Raw genomic sequence first — 25181 nt, 5'->3', positions numbered from 1 at the left:
AAATTCTTGGTAACATTGAAATGGGTCGGTACCCATTGAGGATAAGATTGAAAAGCATTTCAATTAACTCAGTCGGTACCATTGTTTTGTATCCGAATTTGAGTGGTCTCCCCTTCCTTGGTATCTTGGGTTCCATTGTCTTGTATCCGAATTAATTATTTTTAATATTTAAATTAAGTTTAAATTAGATTTTTTTTCAACTTAAACTCAATTTGGGTTAGATTTGGGTTAAAGTTTGAACAATCTAATCTTAATTTAAATTGGATTTAATATTTTTATAATATATATTATCCTATATAATGATATTCATTTTATTTTTATATTTTTAAGGAAAAAATTCATATTATATTATTTTGTTACTGTTTTAAAATTTTGTTTTACTTACAATTTAAATTTCATATAAATATATTGAAAAAAAATTCAAAAAATATTATAGATGAATTTTGAATTATAGAACCTAATCATCTCGAATTCAACCCGATGAATTTAAGTTTAATTTGAATCATCTAAATTCAACCCAAACTAAAAATTATATTTAATTGAGGTTGGGTTAGACTTGGCTTGAGTATATCGATTAAAAGTTGGGTTGGGTTGATCTTAAACTTATTGTTTCTTAATTTAGGTTGAAATTGAGGTACTCATCAACCCAATCAATCCACCCAAATTACAACTTTATTGAATATTATTTTATATATAATCTCATTACTTTGTATTTTGATCTTATCATTTTTTACTTTAATCTCATTTATTTATATCATTTTCTCATATATTTTCAATAATTCAAACTATATCATACACTTTCAATATTTCAAATTTACACTTCGTTGTGTACTGATTCAATACCTTATATTTTTTTTATCAAAATACTTTACGATAAATTAAATAAAAATAATAATAATACTTGTTAAATTTTGTATAGTAATACCTTGAGTTCAAGTATGCAATTAAACCTTATATAAATCTATATTTAGAGTAAAAATAACGTTATTGAAAAACACACAAAAGAAAAAATGTCATTAGAATATAAAAATGGGTGACAACATTGACTAGAATAGAAAATGTAGGAAAGTATCATGAGCATGACCATTGAAATATCATGTGGGCTCATATTAGTTTTGCAAGGTTTTAAACTTTTTAAATCCAATAAGAATTGGGGAATTTTGTGGATTCTAATTTGTTAAAACAATTTATATTAAATAATAATAAAGTTAATGTTAATCATGTAGATTAATACATTAATATTCCATTATTAGTGTGTAATTATTAAAATTGTCATAAACCAATCAATTTTGTGCACATGGTCTTGATCCTTAAAAGTGAAGCCTCTTACTCGTCAATAACCATGTCAAGACAAGCCCAGCTCCCCATCAACTAGGAACCATAGGGACAATTGATTGCCCCATGTGCAACCTTAATAGTTAGCATAAACATATGATTGATAGATTTGATGTTCAACCTTCGGATTTTCAAGTTGTTGTCATGAACATTGATAATGGATTCTACAGTGTGTTTCTTTGAAGTCGCCTTTAAAAGTGTTTCTTAGTAAAACATTGCAAATGTTTTTAAAAAAATATGTTTTTAAAATTTTGTTAATATTCTTATTTCTCTTTAAAAACATTTTGTTAATTCAAGATTTCTTCAAAGTATGTTTTGATAATAATAAATCATAGTTAATTACTAATGATTTAAAATCAATATGAGTTTTCAAGTTTTAATTGAGAAATTCAAATGAAAAATCAAGATAATCATAAAATGATAAAAATAAATAAATAAAAGTGCAAGTTTAAGTATGCATGAAGACCGTTCAAACTTAAGAATTCTTTGTAATACATTGTTGTACTTAGGATTTTCATGTTAAATCATATACTAATTCATACTCGGTTTTTGCATTAAAGTTGAGATTTTATTAAAATCCGAGTATTTTTACTTGAACCTTAGGCAAATAATTTAAATTTGACCTATTAAAATACCTAAAGACCTTGTCAAGTGTTAAAAGAAAAAAATAAAGGCTTTTGGGTGAAAAAAATGACCAACAGTGAAGGATAAGCCCAACCAACTAAGCCAACTGGGAATTGGTCAAGCCAATTATCTTTTCTCGATTAAGCTTGTTACCTTTTCCCAATCAAGCAAATTAACTTTTCCTGGTCAAGGGGTGCACTAACATTTTCTCTTCTAAAAATGTTACTTTCCTTATTAATGAGAACCATTTCTCAATTAATGAACATCCCTTCTCAATCAAGGTCCACTTATGCCTCAATGGTTACCTGTCATATATTTAATGTCCAATGGCTAATCAATTGGTTGAACTAGATCTTGACCAGAAAAGACAATTAGTGTCCTTTTTGGTGTCGGATGTTAGAAATCTACAAATTAAAAACTCCATTTCATATATCAGATAGAAAATAGTTTCATTTAACTCTTTAACCACCTATTTCTCACCATAAAAACTATTTTTCTTCTTTTAGTGCGTTAAGTGATCACTCCCAAATCATTTCTAGTGCACTAATTTATTCATCCTAACTTTTCTTATATTTGTACTCATTAAGTTAGGTTTGAGTGTTCATTAAACTTTCATTAAGTGAAGTAAGGCTCACCGTAGAGCTTCAAGTTAAGGTTATACTTGAAGAATAAAGTATAGTGCCCATTTGTGCTAAAAAATTAATTGTAAGAACTTGGAAGTTCAATTGAAGTTTTGATTTAGTGAACCTTCACTTGGTTGGATCTTAAAGATAATGGATGCAAGCAATGAGTGTTGAACCACTATAACTATATATATTATTTTTTATGCACTACTTTACATTATTTTCACACTTTTTTCATATAAAGATTAAATAATTTAAAAATATATAACAATTTAATTAATTACAATTATACTTTATTTTCTCTCTAATTTTGTATAATGAAACTAAATATGAGTAAATTATTTTTCTTAACATTTTTCTCCTTAGTATTTTTTGAAAACCAAACATAACCTAATGTGAAAATAATTTCATGAAATTTATATCAATAGTTATCAAATGAAATTATGATTTTTTAAAAGTGGTTATTGAAAGAATCCTTATAAAAATAATTATAAAAAAAAAATTCAATGTAGTACTTTATTTGATATTTAGCCATGATTTAAGGGTCATGTGGCTTCAAAAAGAAAGTTCAAGGAATGAATAGATATATGAGCATAAGAGTGATTTCTATAATTTATCCTATATTGCATAAGCTAAAGACAATTGAAGTTGAAGATTAAGATAAATATTTGACTTAGATAATTTAAAAAAAAAAAAAAACTATTTGGGCATCTACTTATATGGTAATATTATTGGACTACAAGTTGGTGGAGGGTCAATTTTTACATAAAAATGGATTAGGAAATATTCAATGTCCAAACCAATGTAGGCCCTTTCATGCAACAAGATTAGGGTAACTTCCAAGGTGTATGACTATTGCATGATTAGTATGCTATACCCTGTCTCTTTGAAATACTTTTTTGATTTTTTTTTTTTTAATTTTTATTGTCATCTTGCTAGATTGAATTTTCAAAATCCTTTTGATTATCTCATTTAAAAATCAATCAGTACATTACGACAAAGGACATCACATCCGTTTTACCCTCATTTGACTTATTTATAAGGTCGTCATTTAAACAAGACGACATTATTGCATCTCCCCGTGTCTTTTTACTATATATATATATACTATTTATCATATTTTATTTTATTTTATTTTATTTTATTTTATTTTATTTTCTAAAAAAAGTATATTGTGGTTTGTATTTTATGTAAAATATGACTAAATATATTTTGATATTTTGAAAAAATAACTTATTTTGAAAACCATATATCAAACATGTTTTGTGCATTATTAATTTTATATTTTCAAAGAAAAAAAAAAAAGATGAGCTAAGATTTTTGGTGTAAATGAATATATCAGTTCTTCCCTTTCCTAAATGGTCCACCCATGGGCTGCAGTTTGGGCCTTGATCCAGTTGAAGGCAAACCCAAAATCAACTATAAGAACTCATGGGCTGGCAAATCTAGCTGTTCTTTTTGACAGGCTGGATTAGAATTCCTCTTTAATTTTTTATTTTGTTTATGATTAAAATTTTTGTCAACCCGAATGCATTTGGCTGTGATTCTAAAAAGTGTTTTTAACCTTTTGTAACATTAAATTTTTTTTTTTATCTTTTAAGTATTAAAAAAATTAAAAATACTAAAATCACCGTCAAACGCATTCTAACTTGTTTTTATAAACGGATCATATTTAGGTCAATCGGCAGAACTCAAATTTGAGCCAAAATACTTTGTTTAATAACTGTGTCTTATTAACCCATTTAATCACCTATTTAACTTGCAATTGACCCATCTAAAAATTAAATAATTTATTTATTTTAAAATTACAAAAAAAACTCAAAAATAATGTTATTTTTAAATTGATTGAATATTAAGAAATGGACAAATACCTCACTTATAATTTGATTAAAGGCAGTGTAATCGAATGAGTTTTTAATTATTATTTTATTTTTAAATTTTTAGCATAGCATGGGCCAAACTTGGAAAGACAAGGATTTGGTGGGTGTTTCGTAAACCAACTTAATAATTTAAAGTGATTTAATAACTTAGTTTAAGTCATCAGGTAAATTAAGTATGTTTGATAAAATAACTTAACGGTATGACTTAAAGTAAAAAAATAACTTTAAATAATAAGTAAAAACAATTAACTTATTTTTAAATCCAAATCTTCATTTTTCATTTTTACCCTCATTTGCTTTTGTTATTTTCACAATCTCCTTTATTACTCCACAACCTTCACTATAACTCAACCTTCTCTACCCTAATTCTAATTTATAAGGATAAATATGTCAATTTGATTATTTAAAAATAGTTTTAAGCTAATTTTATCAAACAACTTTAATACTTAAAGCAAAAATTAAGTAATAACTAATAAGTTTTAAGCTAACAACTTAAGCAAAATTTAAGTTAAAGTAAACTTAAATCATTAAATAATAAGTATTAAGTTTTACCAAACACCCCCTTGAAATATGCTTAGAAATTGACTTATAAGTAAATTTGGGGATGTCTAATGGGTCTCGTCTAGGGCTTAGGCCTGGACTAGCCCATGGGCCTAACTTGATTTTGAGGGACACTTGAAATGGGCCTATTTTAAATTTTGAGTTTTAAAATAAAATAATATTTTTTTTTCAAAATTAATTTTAATTTTCTTATGCTTTATTATTCTTTAATTAGTTAAATTGTACATAAATAAATATGCATAAAATTAAATTCACATTAATTTATAGATGATTAGAAAGTATATTTTGTATTAATACAAGAGGGATAAAAACATAAATACAAATTTCAAACTATTGAGGATATTTTTTAAGTTTGGATAATCTATTAGTGAATATATTTAAAATGTTTTATTTTTGGTATTTTGTGTTTTTTATATAATATACCCTTAATGAATCTTAAAAATATCCCAAAATGTTTCTAAATTTTCCTATAACAACCTTCAAAAAAATTGTTAAAAAAAAAACCAATTATGCTTTAGAGATAGATAAAACCGATAATGATCGCAAAAGATAGTAAAATTTAGCTTAAATGTTAATAAATATTTATAATTGAGTTAAATGATATGATTTTTGTTCACAATGCCAAAAATACCCAAAGATATGGAAATATTATAAAATGAATTTGTATTATGTGACTATATTGTATCATCCACAACACTTAATTCTCTAATGATTTGTTTTTAAAAAATGATAAAAATAAATAAATTAAACCCCCATGGAAAGTAAACTTTTGATTTAAAAAGTTTATTTTAATATATAACTTTAAATTATTTTTTAAAATGAAAGTATTAAAATTATATTTTAAATGATTTCAATATGAATTTTTATTTCATATAATAACAATATATATGTGATGAAAATTATAAAATATAAAAAAATATATAAAAAACAATTATGGCTCTCTTTCAAATATATGAAAATCACATTTTGAAAATGCTATTATTAATTTCAAATTTTAAGAAAAGTTTTTATTAATTACTTTCAATAACATTACTAAAATGTTATATTATTAATAATAAAATAAGATAGGAAAATGAAAATGAAATTAAAACTCAAAATAAATTTAAATTATAGAAAATATACATTTTTACTTAAAAGTTAACTTATTTAATTATAAAATATAAAAATTAAATTAAATTAGAAAAATAAAAAATTTAAATATATAACTAAAATTTTATTAATAAGCATATTGTGCTTTCTTTTTTTAATTTTTTTTTAATAAAAAGATAAATGAAAAAATATGAAAATATTTTTGGAAAATAAATTAAAAATATGAAATAAATATGATATTTGGAGATAAAAAAGGAAGAGTAAATGATTCCGACTAAGGAAAAAGGAAAATAATATATTCTTTGAAGGATGAGATTCATAAACACATTCATTTTCCCAATTTGTATTTTTGTCTTTCATATTTTATATCCTTAACATCAATTATATTAAATATGTGGATCTTAAATCCATTATCTGCTTTAATTAGCCCTAAATCATAATTGTTCCGACATTTCATTTTTCATGGTTTTATCATTTAGATAAAGATTTAACAATTTGAAAAAAATATTTTTATTTTATTTTTTGTCATATTTTCTACAACCAACCAAATAAGATATCTTATTATTGGTAATTTATTTATTTTTATTTATAATTAAACAAAATATTTAATACACAATCAAATAATTTTGCAAGTCATTTCTAAAACTAAATAAATATATATACATATATATTTAGAATTTTAGGGCCTGTTTGGTGGTATTTTTTAAATTTTGTTTTCAAAATAAAGAACAAAAAAACAGTTTTTTAAGGGCTATAACAGTTGGGGAGGGAACATGTTTGACAACTATAAACTATTTTTTTTTTTCTGTTATAAGAAAACCTAAAATGTGGTGTTTTTAGAGAACATCTTTTAATTTTTTTCAGTTGTTTTTTTAGAATTGTTTTAAAAAATAATTATACAAACATATGTAATTATTAAAACTAAAGCTATGGATATAAAAATTATTTTTAAAACATATTTAAAAATATTAAAAACAGATTAAAAATATTTTAGGTTTCCAAGCAAACTTTTATTTTACAAAACATCATAGAACAATTTTTAAAAACTGTTATTAAAAATTACTTTTTAGAATTGTTTTAAAAAAACAGTTATCAAACAGGCTCTTAGAATTTTTAAAAAACTAGAATGTTTGGTAAGATATTTAAAAAAATAGTTTTTTAAAACAAAAAACAAGAAGCTTGTTTGGATGAAATAATTTGTATTATTTTTTTAAAACAATGTATTACTCTTTTCTTTTAATAAAAAGTTATAAAATTAATTTATAATAATATGAAATCAAATTCAAATTAAGTTTTATTAAAAAAAATAAAAAACAAATCCACAATTATATATGAGTTAAAGATAAATATATATTTTTTAATTATGAAACAATTTTTTTATTGTAGTGAAACAGAAATTTCTATAAGATAAAAATAATTTTAATATTCATTTTTAATACAAATCAATTAAGTACTTTAATTATTATTTTTTAATTATTTGTTTGATCATGTTTTTTATTAGAAACTTTTTTAAAGTTAAAGATCAAAATTTTTTAATGTTTTATAAAATTAAGGATATTTGAGAAATTATTATTATAAAAGGATTTTAAAAATAAAAAACAAAAAGTCTTGTTCTGATAAATTGTTTTTTTTTTAAATTATTTTGATTTTGTAAAAATATTTTAAATTCAATTTATATAATATTAATTATTAAATTTAATTGAAGTCTTATTGAAAATGAAAATAAATTTGTAATTATAAATAAATTTAAAAATATATAGTTTTTAGTAAAAACATAAATAGTAATATTATAATAAAATTATAAATTATATTTTTAGTATAAAATATACTATTTTATTATATATTAGAAAAAATATATTTTTATTATATTAATAAATTTCTGGTATTAATGAGTTTATTATTTAAGTTTTAAATTATTTTTAAAAATTATTAGACTTGTTGTTAGCAAATTTAAGGCATTAAGTCTTGTTTAATTTGGAGTTAATTTACCTAAAGAAAAAAATTGAAAAATAATATTTTTCTATAAAAGAGAAATAATATAATGCATGTGTTTTTCTATTATTTTTAAAAACCAATAAAACAATCTTTACTTGTTTTCTAAAAGTTGTTGTCTAATTTCATTTTATTTTAAAAAATTGGAAATAGAGAACAAAAATCAAATAGTGTTATTAATTTTTAAAAATTGTTTTTTGTTTTTAAAAATTGAAAATTGTTTTTGAAAACTTTCTCCAACATGCTCTTAATTTTTTGAGTTTTATTATTTTATTAAAATAATAGAATGAAAAATCTGATAAAAATATTTTAGAAAATATGATTGATTTTCTAAATTTGCCACGTGGCACATCATTAATATAAACCGCAGGAAACAAAACCGGGGGTGAGCCAAACCCCTTAAGCCGGCTGTGCCTTCTTTCTCCCTTCTGCCAACGAGGCCAATACACAGTAGAGAGAGAAAGAGGAGAGAGAGAGGAGATAGGAGAGAGAAAGGTCTGCGATTCGCAACGGTAATCTCCCACTGCGAGTCTAGGGTTTCACCAACGCCAACAACATCTCCACACTCCAACGACTGTTCTCCGATCTCATACCCCGATCTACACTCCCAATTCTCCACCACTCTTCTGGTACGCGCCTCTGATCTAGGGTTTTCTTCTGTGTCCACTCGTATTTGTCAAGTTCTGGTAGATCTGGATATGTGTTTTTTCTTGATTTGTGTTGGTATGGTTGTTTGTTGTTTAATCCATGGAGGACTTGAGAATTTGGGGTTGTGATTGGTGTCTGTTGCAGTTTGATTGCTATCTGTAGATTTGGAATTTGAATTGGAATCAATTCCGAATGAAAGCTGGATTTTTGGATTTCAAATCTGTCCATGCAAACTTGGTTTTAGGGTTTTGTTGCTGCCTCTGTGTGATCGGGGGTGGGAGGAACAGCTGGGCTTGATTGGGCTGTTGGGTTGTGTAGCTTTAGATCTCTGTTTTATTGCTTGACATTCAAGAAAGTGTAGAATTAGGGGAAAAGCTTGATTGAGTTATGGGGTTACGTGCACATTCTGTTGTTGTTTATTTCTAGATGTTAAGCTAATTTCATTTTGTTATGCTCTGACTTGATCATTTAGATTTTAGTTCTGTTTGGATTGTGGCTTGTTATTCATTTATCAATCAACTTAGAAGATGCCCTTAATGAGGAAAAAGCCTTCATGTGTTAAAGCAATGAACTCTGCAATCTTAATAGTTGTGCTTGGCAGATGGCATTCTCAATGAGTTTATGTTTTGGGGATTTGATACTGGTTATAGTTGCAGCTGATGCTCCCAACACAATGACAAAAGCTGTTATAGATATTTGGAGGAGATGAAAAGGAAGAATAACTAGTGATTGGTGCTCCATATTGGCTTATATGCTATCCTTACATTCTGGGAAAAATGGGATCCTCAGCTCAACACTTGTAATTGGGACTACCTGACCACATCTAAAGGCTATTTGTAAACCTTGTAAAATTGGAATTTTATTTCCTTGAGAATTCCTACATGAAATTATGGGGCCAAAAAACCTATGAAATAAGGGAATGTCGCCCATCATAATTTAAAAATACATAACATGGAAGCATTATATTTTAGCACCATTCTCTTTCTCAACATCAAAGTTTATCCACTTAGCATTATATATGCTTTGGGATAAAAAACAATAATTTAGTTAATCCGATGAAGCTAAACTGCCTTGTTTTGATATGCAAGGGTTAATAGTTGCCTTGCAAGAAGAAAAAGGATGATTAGTAGTGCTACATTCATGTGGCCCAATCATGGGATCATATGAACTCTATTTTGATGTGATAAATTTTCCTTCTGTGAAAATATATCTATGAACCTCACTGACTATAAAATTGTAGAAAACATCTTTTGCACCTGTTTCTGGTTGTGCTTTGATTCAGGTTTCTTTGCGTTGCTTGTTGGCCATCAAACAAATTAATAGCTTGCTTACCATTGAGAAAAAGGAAAAAAATAAGGGATTTCATCAGTCCTTACATTTGAAATACAAAATCTGTTTGACATATTTGTTTTGCATTGATATGTCTGCTTTTGTCCTCTTCAGTGAATAAAAAATTCTCTTAACAAAAGACAGATTTCCACTTCCTAAACTCTAAACTGGTGTGCTGTGATAATTTATTGTTCCTTTTGTGAATGACAGATGTCATGTATTGCATGTTATGGCAGGTTTAACTCATGGGAGTATAGATATTACAAGGAGATTGAGTGAGTGAGACAAAACCAATGGGAACTGAGAATCCTAATCGTCCAAGTTTCCCTGCAAGGCCTGCTGCTACACCCTTTGCAGCTGGTCCCCAGCCTACAATGCCTTTTCTATCATCTGGGCCTGTGGTGGGATCACAGGCCTCTGGATTTAGACCCACCCCATCATCTACTCCCCAGGCTGCAATGCCTTTCTTGTCATCTGGGCCTGTGGTTGGACCAGAGACCTCTGGTTTTAGACCTACTCCACCAGGTAGGTTCAGTGATCCATCCTTGCCTTCTGTGCCTTCAGCAAATGCCCCACCAACTCTGGGACCTTTCCAGCGTTTCACAACACCACAAAATCCTTCAACAGCTCAAGCACCTCCTGCACGCCCTCTTCCTGTAGGGCAACCTGTTTTTCCTCCACCAGTTCAACCTCCTGCAGGTCAAGTTCCACCAGTTTCTTTCCGTCCACAGTCTCAGCTACCTTCAGTGCCTATGGGATCTCCTCCACAAAGCATGAATAGTGCACCATTACGTGCAAATGCTCCTCAGCCACTACTAGATTCTTCATTTTCAGCTTCCAGACCACCGTTTCAGCCATCTTTTCTCCCACCAGAGTCAACTTATCCTGCAGCAAGAGCCAATTTACAGCCATCTTTTCCTGGTTATCCAAGCAAGCAGTCTAATGCAGTTCCACAAGCACCTGCTGTACAGTCTCCTTTTCTTACTCAACAAGGAGGTTATGCAGCAGCCCCACCAACATCTTCTCCCCCTTTTCTTGCTCAACCAGGAGGTTACATCCCACCTCCACCAGTTGCTGCACCATTAGGCCTGCATTCAAGGGAACAAATGCAACATCCAGGCACTGGACCTCCTATAGGAGCTGTCCAGGGCTTGATAGAAGATTTCAGCTCTCTTTCTGTTGGATCTGTTCCTGGATCAATTGATCTAGGGATTGATTCAAAAGCATTGCCAAGGCCATTGGAAGGTGACGTTGAACCAAATTCCTTTGCTGAGATGTATCCCATGAATTGTCATTCCAGATATCTACGGCTGACAACTTCTGGTATACCAAATTCCCAGTCATTGGTTTCAAGGTGGCATTTGCCTCTAGGAGCAGTTGTTTGTCCTCTTGCGGTGCCTCCTGATGGGGTTAGTATCTATATACTAAGCATGACCAAGGTTTATTTGTATCGAGCATGTTGTAATGCATATGGAGCATGAACATATTTTGTTTTGTATGTCTATTCTATTGACACTCTCAGTTTGTCTACTTGTCAACTCTTCTTCTCTTTTCAGGAGGAAGTGCCAATCGTCAATTTTGCTGCAACTGGCATTATTCGTTGTAGAAGATGTCGCACATATGTGAATCCGTATGTGACATTTACTGATGGTGGCAGAAAGTGGCGTTGCAACATCTGTTCTTTGCTCAATGATGGTAAATTTGCAGCTAAATATCAACACAAAAAGATATATTTGCTATTTGGGAGTGTTTTAGGGGTAGAGAAGCAAATTATTGATAGTTAGCTGTGTGATAAATCTATGGTGAGATTTCGCCTGTTAGTCAGGGTGTGTGAAATGGTTCACATTCCCCATTCGTAACTTTTTGGCATTGTCTTTGACATAAGTAGTAAAATGAAGAACTATAAGGGATAAAAGTCATCCTATTGTCACTTTCTGGTTGTAATTAGTGTTTATGAAATCAATCATTGTTGCTTGTCACAGAGACTTCTACATCATAATTTTTTTGATAGGCAAATGAAAAGAAATTTACAAAAAGCACCAAAAATAGCAACCGAAGTGCTAGAGTTCTACATCATAATGAGATTACCTGCATAATTAGGGGCATGTAACCTAGGAATCAGCCATCTATCTTCATATTTTTATATATAATTTAAAAGTAAAGCTTACACTCTTTAATGTTTAGATTGCATGATGAAAACTAATCATAAGTAGTTGTTTAGATTTATCCAATCCGCTACTGTTTTACATAAATTTAACTGTATTAGTGTATCATGCAGATAATGTAGGTTGTGGTGGTACTACTTGGATTTGAAAGTTATTTTAATACCTAACATGCTTTAAATTTTATAGATAAGGTGTCCTCCCTTTTTTTGGACATCCATCAATGCATCTTTATTTGCTTTTCTCTGTATATTTCAAATTGGTCTCTATTCAATAACGCAAAAGATCAACTGTTAGTCGATGTGGTCCCACCAGAGGGGCTTTGGGAGGTGTGACTTGGATGTAGCAACTGCTGTTGAAACTTGAAACCTGTGAATTCAGCCCTTATACAATGAAAGTTTCATCGAGCTGAATTCTTAGATTGAGTTTTCTTTTCTTCTTCTTCTCCTAATGCAAAGATGTGAATTTAGCCCTTATACAATGAAAGTTTCATAGGCCTAAATTCTTGGAATGGGTTTTCTTTTCTTCTTCTTCTTCTCCTAATGCAAATTATACTCTCCTTACTCTTCTTCTCCTCCTAATGCAAAACTGTACTCTCCTTACTCTTCTTCTCCTTCTTAAGTGTATGGTATTGAGTACAGAATCAAGTTCTTCTTCTTCTTCTTCTTGCTCCTCCTCCTCCTCCTCCTAATGCAAAACTTTACTCTCCTTAACTCTTAAGAGTATGGTATTAAGTCCAGAATCAAGTTCTTTTCTTCTTCTTCTTCTTCTCCTAATGCAAAACTGTACTCTCCTTACTCTTAAGAGTATGGTATTAAGGTATTAAGTACAGTATCAAGTTCTCTTTGAGTCACCTATTTCATTATTTTTCACTGTGACTGGAAGCCTTTTATATGATTAGTTTTCATATACCTGATACTTGCTATTAATTTTTCAAAACTTATGAAATTAGTGATTTTATCTGGAAATTTGAATTGCTTTGATAGGAGGGCTTCACTAATAGAAATTCTTGTTTATAATATTCTCTTGCTTTACTCATAAAAAAATGGCTTCACTAAAAGAAAGAAAAAGGACTAATACTCAAAATACTTATTATATTCTTAACTAAAAAGATAATATTATGTTATTTTCTCTTAATTGACTACACTTGTTTGGAAGGGCCATGTTAGACATTTACATTGTTTCTCTTATCCATGTTCTCAAAATAGCTAGTGATTTAATGAGGGCAGACGTTTGGGATGATCCGGGTGAGGGGGACCATTGGAATCCTTGTTCCGATATATATTTGAATGATTGGGAGCTAGATGATGTAGTCTTTTTTTTGAAGGCTTCAAGGGAGGTTGGTAAGGATCGAAGAAAAGGATAGAGTGGCATGGATGGATTCTAGGAATGGGATCCTTGTCCATCAAATCTTTACATTTCATTTTGGAGTTGAGGCATGCAATTCCTTTCTCAAAGGTCATCATTTGGAATTCATGGGTTCCATCAAAAGTGAGCTTTTTTGTTTGGGAACTTAGTTAGGGCAAAGTGTTGATTGGGGAACCTCTTAAGAAGAGAGAATGGTTGTTGGCGAATAGATGTGTTCTTTGCAAAAGCAAAGAAGAATCAATAGATCACATTCTCCTCCACTACTCTGAAGTAAGGGCTCTATAACAACTTCTATTCCCTTTTTTGGGCATTGCATGGGTCCGTTGGTCTATGGTCAAAGAGACTCTCCTTAATTTTTGATTAAAAAAAGAAAGACTCTTGTAAGTTGGGACCAATCTTTTGTAGGAAGAAGACCGAAGAAGTCTTGGAGAATTGCTTTCCTATGCATTTTTTGGACAATTTGGAAGAAAAAGATGTAAAGGGTGTTTGAGAGTAAGGAGCAGACAGTTCAAGCGCTAAAACACACTTTTGTTAGTAATCTCCAGCCATGGGCTACTTTGTACATAGAAGAATGCTCAATGCCTTTAATTGATTTGTTAGATTGGGTGGGCTCTAGCTGAGACAGGGAGTGGTGTTTTTTATTGTTCTCTCTATCATGGCAATGCCATTTAGCCTTTGTATATGTCCTGTGTACCTTGGTGTATAGCTTCCTTCTTTATTATTTATAATATTTTCTTGCTTATAAAAAAAAACAAAAACAAAAAAAGGAATAAAGAAATCCATTTAATCTACATCATTTGTCCCGAAGTATTGTATTAGTCCTCTTCACATTATTTCTCTCATTCTTGCATTCATATCCAGTGGTTCAGACATTTCTATTTCAAACCAAGCAGCTTCATTTGCTGGCCTAGCAAGGGCTTTATAACTTCTATTCTATTTTTTTCGCATTGCATGTGTCCTTTGGTCTGTGGTCAAAGAGACTCTCCTAAGTTTCTGATTAAAAAAAAAAGGGACTCTTCTTAGTTGGCACGAGTCTTTTGTGGGAAGAAGACGGAAGAAGGCTTGGAGAGTCCTCCTACACATTTTTTGGACAATTTGGAAGGAAAAGATTTAAAGGGTGTTTGAGAGTAAGGGCAAACAGTTCAAGAGCTAAGATTCACTTTTCTGAACGATCTCAAGTCATGGGTTAGTTTGTACATAGAAGAATGCTCGATGCCTTTAGTTGATTTTGTAGATTGGGTGGGCTCTAGTTGAGATAGGGAGCGGTGTTTATTTTTTGTTCTGTCTATTATGGCAATGCCATTTGGCATTTGTATATGTCTTGTGTACCTTGGTGTATAGCTTCCTTCTCTATTATTTACAATATTTTCTTGCTTCTTATCAAAAAAAAAAGAAAGAAAAGAAAAAAGAAATCCATTTAATCTACATTATTTGTCCAGAAGAATAATATTAGACCTATTCACATTGTTTCTCTCATTTCTGTATTCATATTCAGTGGTTTAGACATTGCTATTTCAAACCAAGCAGCTTCATTTGCTGGCTTAGTGAAGCCTCTATTTCAATAGACTACTTTTCTGTAATTGTGCTATCACGAGTTTACTCAGGGTGGTATGGGATATGGTTGATTACTGTGGTTTTGTTTTTCATTGCATAATTTCTGACCAATTTCAACTCTATTGTTCAGTTTCTGGTGATTATTTCTCCCATTTGGATGCAATTGGCAGAAGAATTGATTTGGATCAACGTCCTGAGCTTATTAAGGGTAGTGTGGAATTTGTTGCTCCCACTGAATATATGGTTCGTCCTCCAATGCCACCACTATATTTTTTCCTCATTGACGTATCACTATCTGCGGTTAGGAGTGGTATGCTTGAGGTAAGCACTTTCATCTTGGAAGGAATATGTTGTGTAGCATATTTTATTTGTTTATTTCTATTTCTGGAACTGGTGCCAAGCCAGTACATGATTTAATTGAAACATGATCTATGTGTAACCAATTTTTTTTATTAGCAAGCAAAAAAGATATATTAACCGCCTACCAAAAAAAAGCCCACCTGAGTAAGTGGGTCATATACATGGGCACCAGAGGCAAGGTCAAATTGAAGAAAATGAAAATTAGAAATAATTACTCCTCCCCTTAAATGCGACCCAACCAGCTGACTAAGTCTACCATATACCAAGCATCATTTAAGCCCACTTTCACCCACTCCAAAAATAAAAATAAGGAGGACAATTTTAGCATTTGATCTGTTTGTTCTACCCTCACCCAACCAATAGACTATGTGTAACCTAATACTTCGAGATTGTTGTGTGTAACATACAATTCATTTTAATTAAAATTTTCTTTAGCCAACGCTTCAACTGAAAAAAAGGAAAAAAGAAAAAGCAAGCAAGCAAGCAAGAAAGAAAGAAAGAAAGAAAGAAAGAAAGAAACAAATATGCAACTCATTCTTATTAATTGATCAGCTGTAGAACAAAGAAACAGTTTTGTGGATGTAAGACAAGTATTTTTTTTTTTTGGTAGGAAAACTAACTCTCTAAGTTAGAAATATTGATTATGGGTCTGCAAGAATGGGAACATTCTTCTAATAAAAGATTACCTTTATGCAAATAATTTTAGAATAAAAAAAGGCTGGCCAGCATGGATAACCGTGTTCTTATGTTTGGCACTGATAAATTAAGGTTTGTGGTTACCCCAGGAAAAGAGATGTGGTGTAAGATGACTTTCTCTTACATGGTCTTGCTATTCATAATGTAGTATATCTGCCTGCATTTGTTATGCTGTCATAATTTTATTTATGTTGACCCCTGAGGTAATGGATAGAGGCTGTATGGTTTTTGTTTGGCATAATCTGAAGTTAATGTTCGCCATTAACATTCTGCAGGTTGTAGCACAAACTATTAGATCTTGCTTGGATGAGCTACCTGGTTCCACCAGAACACAGATTGGTTTCATAACTTTTGACAGCACCATACATTTTTATAATATGAAGGCAAGTCATAGATACTGCTATCAGCTATAACATGTATTTATATGCCATCATTTTGCTGCTTCAGCCTTTGGGGGAGTTCTAAGTAACTTGGGGTTTTGTCTGTTCCAGTCGTCGTTGACACAGCCTCAAATGATGGTAGTCTCAGATCTAGATGATATATTTGTTCCATTGCCAGATGATCTCCTTGTGAATTTGTCCGAATCAAGAAGTGTGGTGGAAACATTTCTAGATAGCTTGCCATCTATGTTTCAGGACAATGTCAACCTAGAATCTGCATTTGGTCCAGCTCTTAAGGCTGCTTTTATGGTTATGGTGTGTAATTTCTTTCAACCAGCACTATTTTGGACTTCTACTTACTGTAAAAAGTTATCTTTCTTTTTCTTTTTCCCTTCTCTCTCTCTCTCTCTCTCTCCATCTTTTTAAAAGATAATCTTTACCTTTCCACTGAAAATTTTCCCGACTCTTTAAACTTTCGAAAGTTTTTTTTTCAGTCACTTGGTGTAAACTTAGTGTTTTTCCTGTTCTATGCAGAGCCAACTTGGGGGTAAATTGTTGATTTTCCAGAATACACTGCCTTCTCTTGGTGTTGGCCGCCTGAAGCTGCGTGGTGATGACCTTCGTGTTTATGGAACTGATAAAGAACATGCATTGAGATTACCTGAAGATCCATTTTATAAGCAAATGGCTGCTGATCTTACTAAGTACCAGATAGCAGTGAATATATATGCTTTCAGTGACAAATACACAGATATAGCCTCCTTAGGTATGTGCTTATGGTTTTGAATTTCAAGGGTTAGAAGTTCTGATTGAATTTTAAGTTCAAAAATCCTTGCATTTGTATTTGATGACTTTTTGTGAATTTGTTATGTGCTTCTTGATGTTACTTTTTGTGTTTTTATGATGAACAAGTTACCAGTGTGCCTTTTATCTTATTGCCTTATAAGTTCTTTTACTTTGATATTTAGCATTTCAGAACATTTTTTTTTTCTTTTTTGATAAGTAGAAGAGAAAAACTGTATTGAAAAAGCCGCAAAAACAGTGGCTCAAAGTATATAAAGAAGAAAACCCCCCCACTCCCCAGCTGGAACAACTCAGCTGCCAAGAACGAGATGCAAAAGGAACCTCACCCTCAATGGGTTCCCACCCAATCAATATAATCAACTAAAGTTGAAGGATCATCTTTTATGAACAATTTCATCTCCGATCAAAGGAAATAAACAAAAGAACTTTTAAGTCTTTGAATTGACAACACTTCTTCCTCAAATGCAATTTTGTTCCTTGCCTTCCAGATCGTCCAAAAAATACACAATGGGTTTGCTCTCCAAACTTCCTTTCTCTTTTTTCCCACAAAAGACCCGTCTCAGCCCAAAAGCGTCGCCTTAACTGTGGCTAGCAGCACCCACTACACCCCAAAAAGAGAGAAAAACATCGCCCAAAGAGTCCTTGCCTTGGCGCAATGGAGAAGAATGTGATCTATTGATTCTTCATGCATTTGGCAAAGGTTGCATCTGTTCGCTAAAGATCATCCTCTCTTTTGAAGTTGGTCCAAAGTTAGAGTTTTTCCCCATGTTGCTTCCCACCCAAAAAAAACTTACTTTAGGCTACACACAAGCTTTCCAAATGACAGTCGAAGGACAAGAGACTGGAGGGCCTAAAACTAATGCTTTGTAGAGAGACTTAATGGAAAACTTCCCACATTTAGTCTCTCTCCAAAGCACCCTATCTTCCACATCCTACTGAACTCTTTTCCCATTAAGGCCCAGAAAAAACCTGTACACCTCATCCACCTCCCAATCATTGAAAGATCTAGAGAAGTGCAGACTCCAACTCCCCCCTCCCTCAGTAGAACTCCACACATCTTTGACCCAAGCAGCATTTCAGAACATTGCAAATCTTATCATCTACATCAGCTAATTTTTGTTTGTGGACAATTCTGATATAAAAGAATTCTCTTTGGTCATAGAATTTTGAATTTGAGAATCTAGACCTTCACAAATACTTAGGTCTTGTGCAGATGGCTTGAAACTAGATACTGGAACAGAATGGTTAGTAGGTCTTGCTTATCAGTTTTACATTGTAAAAATTGACTTGACCAGATGATCTTGGGTTTTTCTGATGCTTCTATTTAATTTTAGATTGTTGGGATAAATTTTTGGCTTAGTTCTTCAACTCACCTTCAAGATTTAACTGTGATATTTGAATTCTCAAATCCTTTCCCATGTCCTGAGTGCCTGTGGTAGAGAACTACTTAGTTTTTTGAACACAGACTTTCTTGAGCTCCTATATTTTGTCATTGGGGTTTGCAACTAGGTAATGAGACAGAATAGTTAATGGGCCCTGCTTAATAGTTTTGCATCATAAAATTAACATCATCAGATGATCTTGGGCTCTGGTCTTAATTTTCAATTATTAGGCGGTGGGAGAAATTTTTAATCACTATTCTCTTTATTATTATCATTATCATTATTATTTTTGAGATAGGTTTTTTGATAACACATTTTATATGCTCAGGGTGTGGTGATAGTGCTAAAGATCCTAGTTTTGGGGCTGAAGATTAGAAGCTGGATGGTTCCTATTTGTTATTGGTTATAGCTTTTTACTAATTATGTGATGAAGAAAACTTGATTGTCTAAAAATTGAGCTCTATTTTCAATCTTTGAGAATTGTTTAAAAAGTGGTTGTAAATTTTTTTCCATTTTCCAGGGTATTGAAGCTTGGGTTGATAATTATAACATTGCGTGCCAATTTGAAGTTATAGTATATATCTATCAATTAGTGGTATCTTAGTTCCAACTAATATTTTTCAACACAGGAACCTTGGCAAAGTACACTGGTGGTCAGGTATACTACTACCCAAGCTTCTTATCAATCATTCACAAAGATAGGTTGAGACATGAGCTATCCAGGGACCTTACAAGGGAAACTGCCTGGGAAGCTGTCATGCGCATAAGATGTGGCAAAGGTCCAACTGTTCCTGAAACTCTTCAACCATCACAATTCTTGAGATTATTTTTTCCCTTTTTTTTTTCTTGTAAATTTTAATTTTACTTCTTCAAGATCTTGTTAATTGCTATTTGGGTACTGAAAGTTGAATCTTTTTCCTGTAATTTTAGGTGTGCGGTTTACATCTTATCATGGGAACTTCATGCTAAGATCCACTGATTTGTTAGCCCTTCCAGCTGTAGACTGTGATAAAGCCTTTGCAATGCAGTTATGTCTTGAAGAGACTTTACTAACAACTCAGACTGTATATTTCCAAGTTGCTCTGCTGTATCCTTCAATTCCTGGTTAAGCTATTCTTTTGCTAACTGAATAGATGGATTCTGATGAGAATGTTTGATTACACACCACACAAGTTGAGATATTATTAACATTAAATCAATTTACTATTTTGGTTCCGATAAAAAAAAAAAGGTCAATTTAGTATTTTGTTCTTAGATTTTCATAGGATTGGTTGTATTTGGTTGAAGAAATGTATATCAGTCTTTGTACTTTGCATAGCTCTTAACACCTTCCTACAGACAAAACTCACTTTAATATGGTTTTTTGATTTCATTTCTGATTGATTTGTTTGTGAAGTCTGTTTCGCAGTGACCAATGCAAAAACCAAGAAGCGTATTTGGGCATTTGTAGCTGCCATCTGTGGTTTATGCTTCTGCCACCACCATAAATTTGGCACTGGAAACCTCTTTCTGCGTTTTGGATCTTAGTTTTTTCTTTTCCTTCTTTTGAAGAAAAATCATTTATTTATTTATTTATTTATAAATCTATCAATTTTATTTGAGTTGCCCGCAAACCATTTCTATGAGGGTTCTTTTGGTCTTATATTCCTGGGTGCTTTAATACTAAGATCAATTTAACCAGAGCTCACTAGTCTTTTTGTTGTTTTCTTTGTTTCTTTCAGTTGAAGGAGCTTCTGATCCTACTCTCTGAAAATTTAGTCTATTTTTTTACATTGGGAAAGAGGAGTTTCATCAGTTCTATATTGTTTTAGATATGTGGCTTTTTGTATTGGACATTAGGTCAATGTTATAGGAGTTAAAAGATTGCAAGTGTTGAAAGTGTCCTTAATAATCAAAGATACACTTCATCTTCTGGAGAAAGGCGAATCAGGGTACATACGGCAGCAGCACCAGTGGTTGCAGATCTGGGAGAGATGTACCGCCAGGCTGATACTGGTGCTGTAGTGTCTTTATTTTGTAGGCTAGGTAGGATTTGAAACCTATGCTAGTTGTCATATGTGAAGTTGATTTTCAGATGATATTTAATTTCTCTGCTTATGGACTGAAATAATCTGCAGCAATTGAGAAAACTTTGTCCCATAAGCTGGAAGATGCACGGAACTCCGTGCAACTAAGGCTTGTCAAGGCCTTCAAAGAATATCGAAATCTCTATGCTGTGCAGCATCGGTTGGGAGGCAGGATGATATATCCAGAATCTTTGAAGCTTTTGCCTTTGTATGCATTAGCACTCTGTAAATCAACACCTCTACGTGGAGGGTATGCTGATGCTCAGCTCGATGAACGCTGTGCAGCAGGTTATACTATGATGACGTTACCTGTTAAAAGATTATTGAAGCTTCTATATCCTAGCTTGATTCGGATTGATGAGTATCTTTTAAAGGTAAAGGAATTTCTTTTGGTTTGAATTTTCTCCAATCATGCCTTTTACTACGTGAATCTCTAAAACTGCATCTACATGTCATATTGCAGCCAACTGCTCAGGCAGATGAGTTGAAAAGGTTACCACTAGTTGCGGAGAGCTTAGATTCTAGAGGTCTATATATTTATGATGATGGTTTTCGCTTTGTTATTTGGTTTGGAAGAATGCTTTCACCTGAAATAGCTATGAATCTACTTGGGCAAGACTTTGCTGCTGATTTATCGAAGGTTTGTTCTTTCATTAGTAATGGTTTTAATTAATAGCTTTAAACTATCAGGTTTATATCAGTTTTAATGGTGTATTAGAGAGAGGGAGGACAATGAGATAGGTGTTGATTTCCAAAATGGATAAGGAGTGGCTGACGTGAGGAGTTTTAATATGGCCTAAAAGTTTGTCCATCTAGAAGAATATTACTCTATGAAACATGAAAACGAGGGCTAAAGATGAATATTACTCTATTGAAGGTTTGTTTTCATGGAAAGTTATTTAATATTGAAGTTAAATTTCAAGTGTTGTCATCTGTTAGTCAGGGCTGGAATCAGCTATTTAAAAAATTATTTTAGTCATGGCTAAATCAAAATAAAATCCCAGAAGTTCAAAATATTTTCATAATATATAAAATGTTTTTGAGTCACTTGGCATGAAAAAAAAAAAATTATTAAAATTCTGAAAGTTTGGTCTAACCTTGCTTGATATGGTTCCTTAGTGGTCAAGGAGTTGGAAATTATAGCATAATGCAGATTCACATGGCACATATCCACCTGAAGGTTATATTTTATCAACAGTTGCAATGCATATGAGCATCTGGGGATACCTGAAGCTCAAGATATTAATATACTATAGCAATTCTCTATTCCATCAAGGGTTTGAGGTTGTAATATTCTTCAAATGAGTTTAAGCTGGAATATGAATACCATATCAAATTTTTTTTTTTTGGGGCCATGTTATGGACTTTCTTGAATCTTCCTTCATTATTTTTAGTTTAATTTAAATTGAATACCATGTGAAACTTTCTCTAGCTTGTAAGGTATATGTAAGGTAAACTTAAGGTTTAAAACTTCAGAAAGGACCATTTCTTTTTTTGAGCTTTGCCTCCCTGGAGTTGCAGAGCCTGAAGAATTCAAATTCCTGACATCTGGGAATAATGCTTTTACACGGGTTTCAAATATGTTGCTTTGTTCTACTTTGTGTCAGCACTGAATTCATTTAGCTTTCATAGTATTTTGTTGTTGTGCATGTCCCTTGGCTTAGAATGTGATTGTGATATTTCCTTCAATCACAACTTTGTATATGATTGCCTTTTTGTTTGTGTATTAATGTGTCTGTTTTTGACTAAATTCTTATCCAGTTCTCTTGATTTCTAATTGGTGTTTCCTTCTCCTGCTCTTCAGTCGGGAGGTTCTTGACACCCTCTAATACTGTATTTCTTGTTTTATTCTTGAGAATCAGGTTAGTCTTTATGAGCATGACAATGAAATGTCAAGAAAGCTAATGGGCATACTTAAGAAATTTAGGGAGAGTGATCCTTCATATTATCAGCTATGCCATCTTGTAAGACAAGGTGAACAACCAAGAGAAGGTTTCTTTTTACTTGCAAATCTTGTTGAAGACCAGATTGGAGGTACCAATGGCTATGCTGATTGGATTTTGCAAATACACCGACAAGTACAGCAAAATGCGTGAGGTACAGGTACCAGTGACTGTTAATACAATGATATTTGTAGGGTGCATTAATTATATTTTAACGCATGGTACACATAACATGTGAATTTTGGTTGAAGTAAAATATTATTAGAACTAAATCGAGGGATTACCCTTGCAGTTGTCCATTCAGTGTACAGTTCAAAGCATGATGCCTGTTATCATACCGGATATATTTATCCTACATTGACCAATCCTGTCTGATGTTTTGCCTGAACTATTTGCTTCCTTTTTAAATTCGTGAGTAAGATTTCATATTTTTTCATGGAAGAAAAGTCTTTATGTTAATGCTGTCATTTGTGACTTGGGAATCACCCTTAGTGTTTAAGATCTTCTGTCATGTTGAAGCACAATAACTACGTCTAAGAAAATCAATCATAATACAAGATCGTCCAAACTTTTGGGAGTTCCAACAGTTATGATATGCTAGAGGCATCTCAATTTTACCTGTTCCGCTTTGATTTTGATTTCTTCTGGCAGTGCTTTGTTTTAATCGATATATTATCTTTTTAGGGGAGGGCCCTTTTCTGGTCTTCCTTTTGATCTCTCTCCCAGAACAAATACAAAAGATAACCTGTTCTGTGTCTTGAAACATTTAAAATGCCTGGAAAATGTAAACCGTCTCATTTGAGCATTTTCATAACAACTCTTCCCCAGTGATGAGATGCTAACTGCTCCATTGCATAGATAGCCAATAAATAGTGAGTGTTATTTGCTAATATCACACACTTACATGGTGTTTGTTTTTTTACTTAATTCTAAATAGAATCTTAATGCTTAATAGTATTAAATATTAGGTTATTTGTTTTTGTAGTATTTTATTTTTATTAAGTATTAAAAAGTAAAGAAAAACCAATATGTTATTTTTTTAATTTAGAAAAAGTTACATATTTTGGTTTTTTCTTTTTAGTAAAAAGTTTATAATAAGTTATGAAAAAGAAAAAAAACAAACAATCTAAATTCTGAAAACAAATTGCTTTCAGCAAAAAGCCAAAAAACCAAACACCACCTTAGTCTATGCCACCTCTAAAAGGATGTTGGAGGAGCGAGTCTTGAAGTTTTAAGACTGGAAGGAGATGTGATGAGGAAAAGAAAATTTGAGGCCAAAGATGAGATTAGAAATAAGAAAAAGATGTGCTGAGGAATCTACTTAAAGGACCTTTCTTTTCTTTCTTCCTTCCTTCCTTTCATTTATTTATTTATTATTATATTTTTTTTTAAGTTTAGCACATTAAGCATTAATACGGTTTTAAGCTGATTATGAAAAGAATTTTTTGAATCCCTTCTCTTTGTCTTTTATATATTTAGAGCAATTTATGGCCAACCTTAACCCTTTTCTTTTCCTTTTGGCTGCAGCAGGTAGCAAGGTGTTAATCATTGGCACACACTGGTTGACAACATTCAGGTAAAGTGATCAAATGTCTTGTTCGGGCCATTTGAATAATCTGAATTCAGCTGCGGGTCCCCCTTCAATGTGGATGTTGAGTTGACGAAGCTGAACGCTTGAGACATTTGCAAACAGCAATTTGTTGGGTTCTTTTTACGGGATTTAATAATTAGGGGATATGTACTTTTAGTGATATAATCTTGTGCCGCTGTTTTCATATTAAAAATAGAAAAGTTAAAATTTTTTGTGCTGTGATATGGTTGCTCAAGAAATTTTCCTGTTTATGTTGTGCCCGGCACCTCCCCCCCACCCCCCACCCCCTTCTTCCTAGATTGGCTTGTCTTAGAATTTGGTGATGCCACCATTTGCTTGCCAAATTGCTTTTAACATTTTTTGGTTACAACCATAAGTTTATCATGATATTTGAGGTCAATTTCTTTCCCTTATGAAACTAGAAGGATGGTTTATTTATTTATTTTTTGGGATATGTTAAGCTAGTGCTTTGTGCTGTCCTGTGACCTCTTAAGGTGAACACAAAATGATAATACGATTTGCTATTGTATTGATAAATGTATTTGATCTGGAGCTGTGTATTAGGGAAACTCTTATCTGGGTTAGCCTAGAATGTCTTTCCAAGTATCTAAATATACTTATCTATCAGGCCGACCGGGACCCCACTGACCCCTTTTGTTAGCAGTAAGATTCTGAACCTTGGAATTACATATTTGTATTGTAGCCATGGCTGATGAAAGTCAGTTATTGTTTTAAGCGTGGTGGCAGGGTTGCTTGCTTGGTTTATGAAAACAGGTTCCTGGGGGTAAAAAGAC

At 31.8% G+C, this 25181-nt stretch overlaps 1 protein-coding gene across 4 annotated transcripts; it reads left to right on the top strand.

Annotated features, from left to right (window-relative positions):
* Positions 1-8487: 8487 nt before the first annotated feature.
* LOC100252042 (protein transport protein SEC24 A) lies at positions 8488-24787 on the top strand. Of its 4 annotated transcripts, none has more exons than XM_010645858.3 (14): positions 8488-8733; positions 10318-11490; positions 11638-11776; positions 15296-15486; positions 16497-16604; positions 16713-16916; positions 17136-17367; positions 19417-19566; positions 19718-19874; positions 20685-20812; positions 20905-21227; positions 21317-21493; positions 22716-22950; positions 24327-24787. In XM_010645858.3, exons 2-13 carry the CDS (start codon positions 10375-10377, stop codon positions 22947-22949), a joined length of 3159 nt encoding a protein of 1052 aa, XP_010644160.1. In that variant the 5' UTR covers positions 8488-8733; positions 10318-10374; the 3' UTR covers position 22950; positions 24327-24787. The 4 variants fall into 4 exon arrangements, with proteins under 4 accessions (XP_010644160.1, XP_002282857.1, XP_010644163.1 ...); XM_002282821.5 differs by having other exon boundaries at positions 24324-24787; XM_010645861.3 differs by having other exon boundaries at positions 22716-22956.
* The last annotated feature ends 394 nt before the right edge of the window (positions 24788-25181 follow it).

Source organism: Vitis vinifera, chromosome 19, assembly GCF_030704535.1.
Source record: "Vitis vinifera cultivar Pinot Noir 40024 chromosome 19, ASM3070453v1".
Classification (NCBI taxonomy): Eukaryota; Viridiplantae; Streptophyta; class Magnoliopsida; order Vitales; family Vitaceae; genus Vitis; species Vitis vinifera.
Note: the sequence above shows the minus strand (reverse complement) of the source record. Positions and strands in the feature narration are given on the sequence as shown.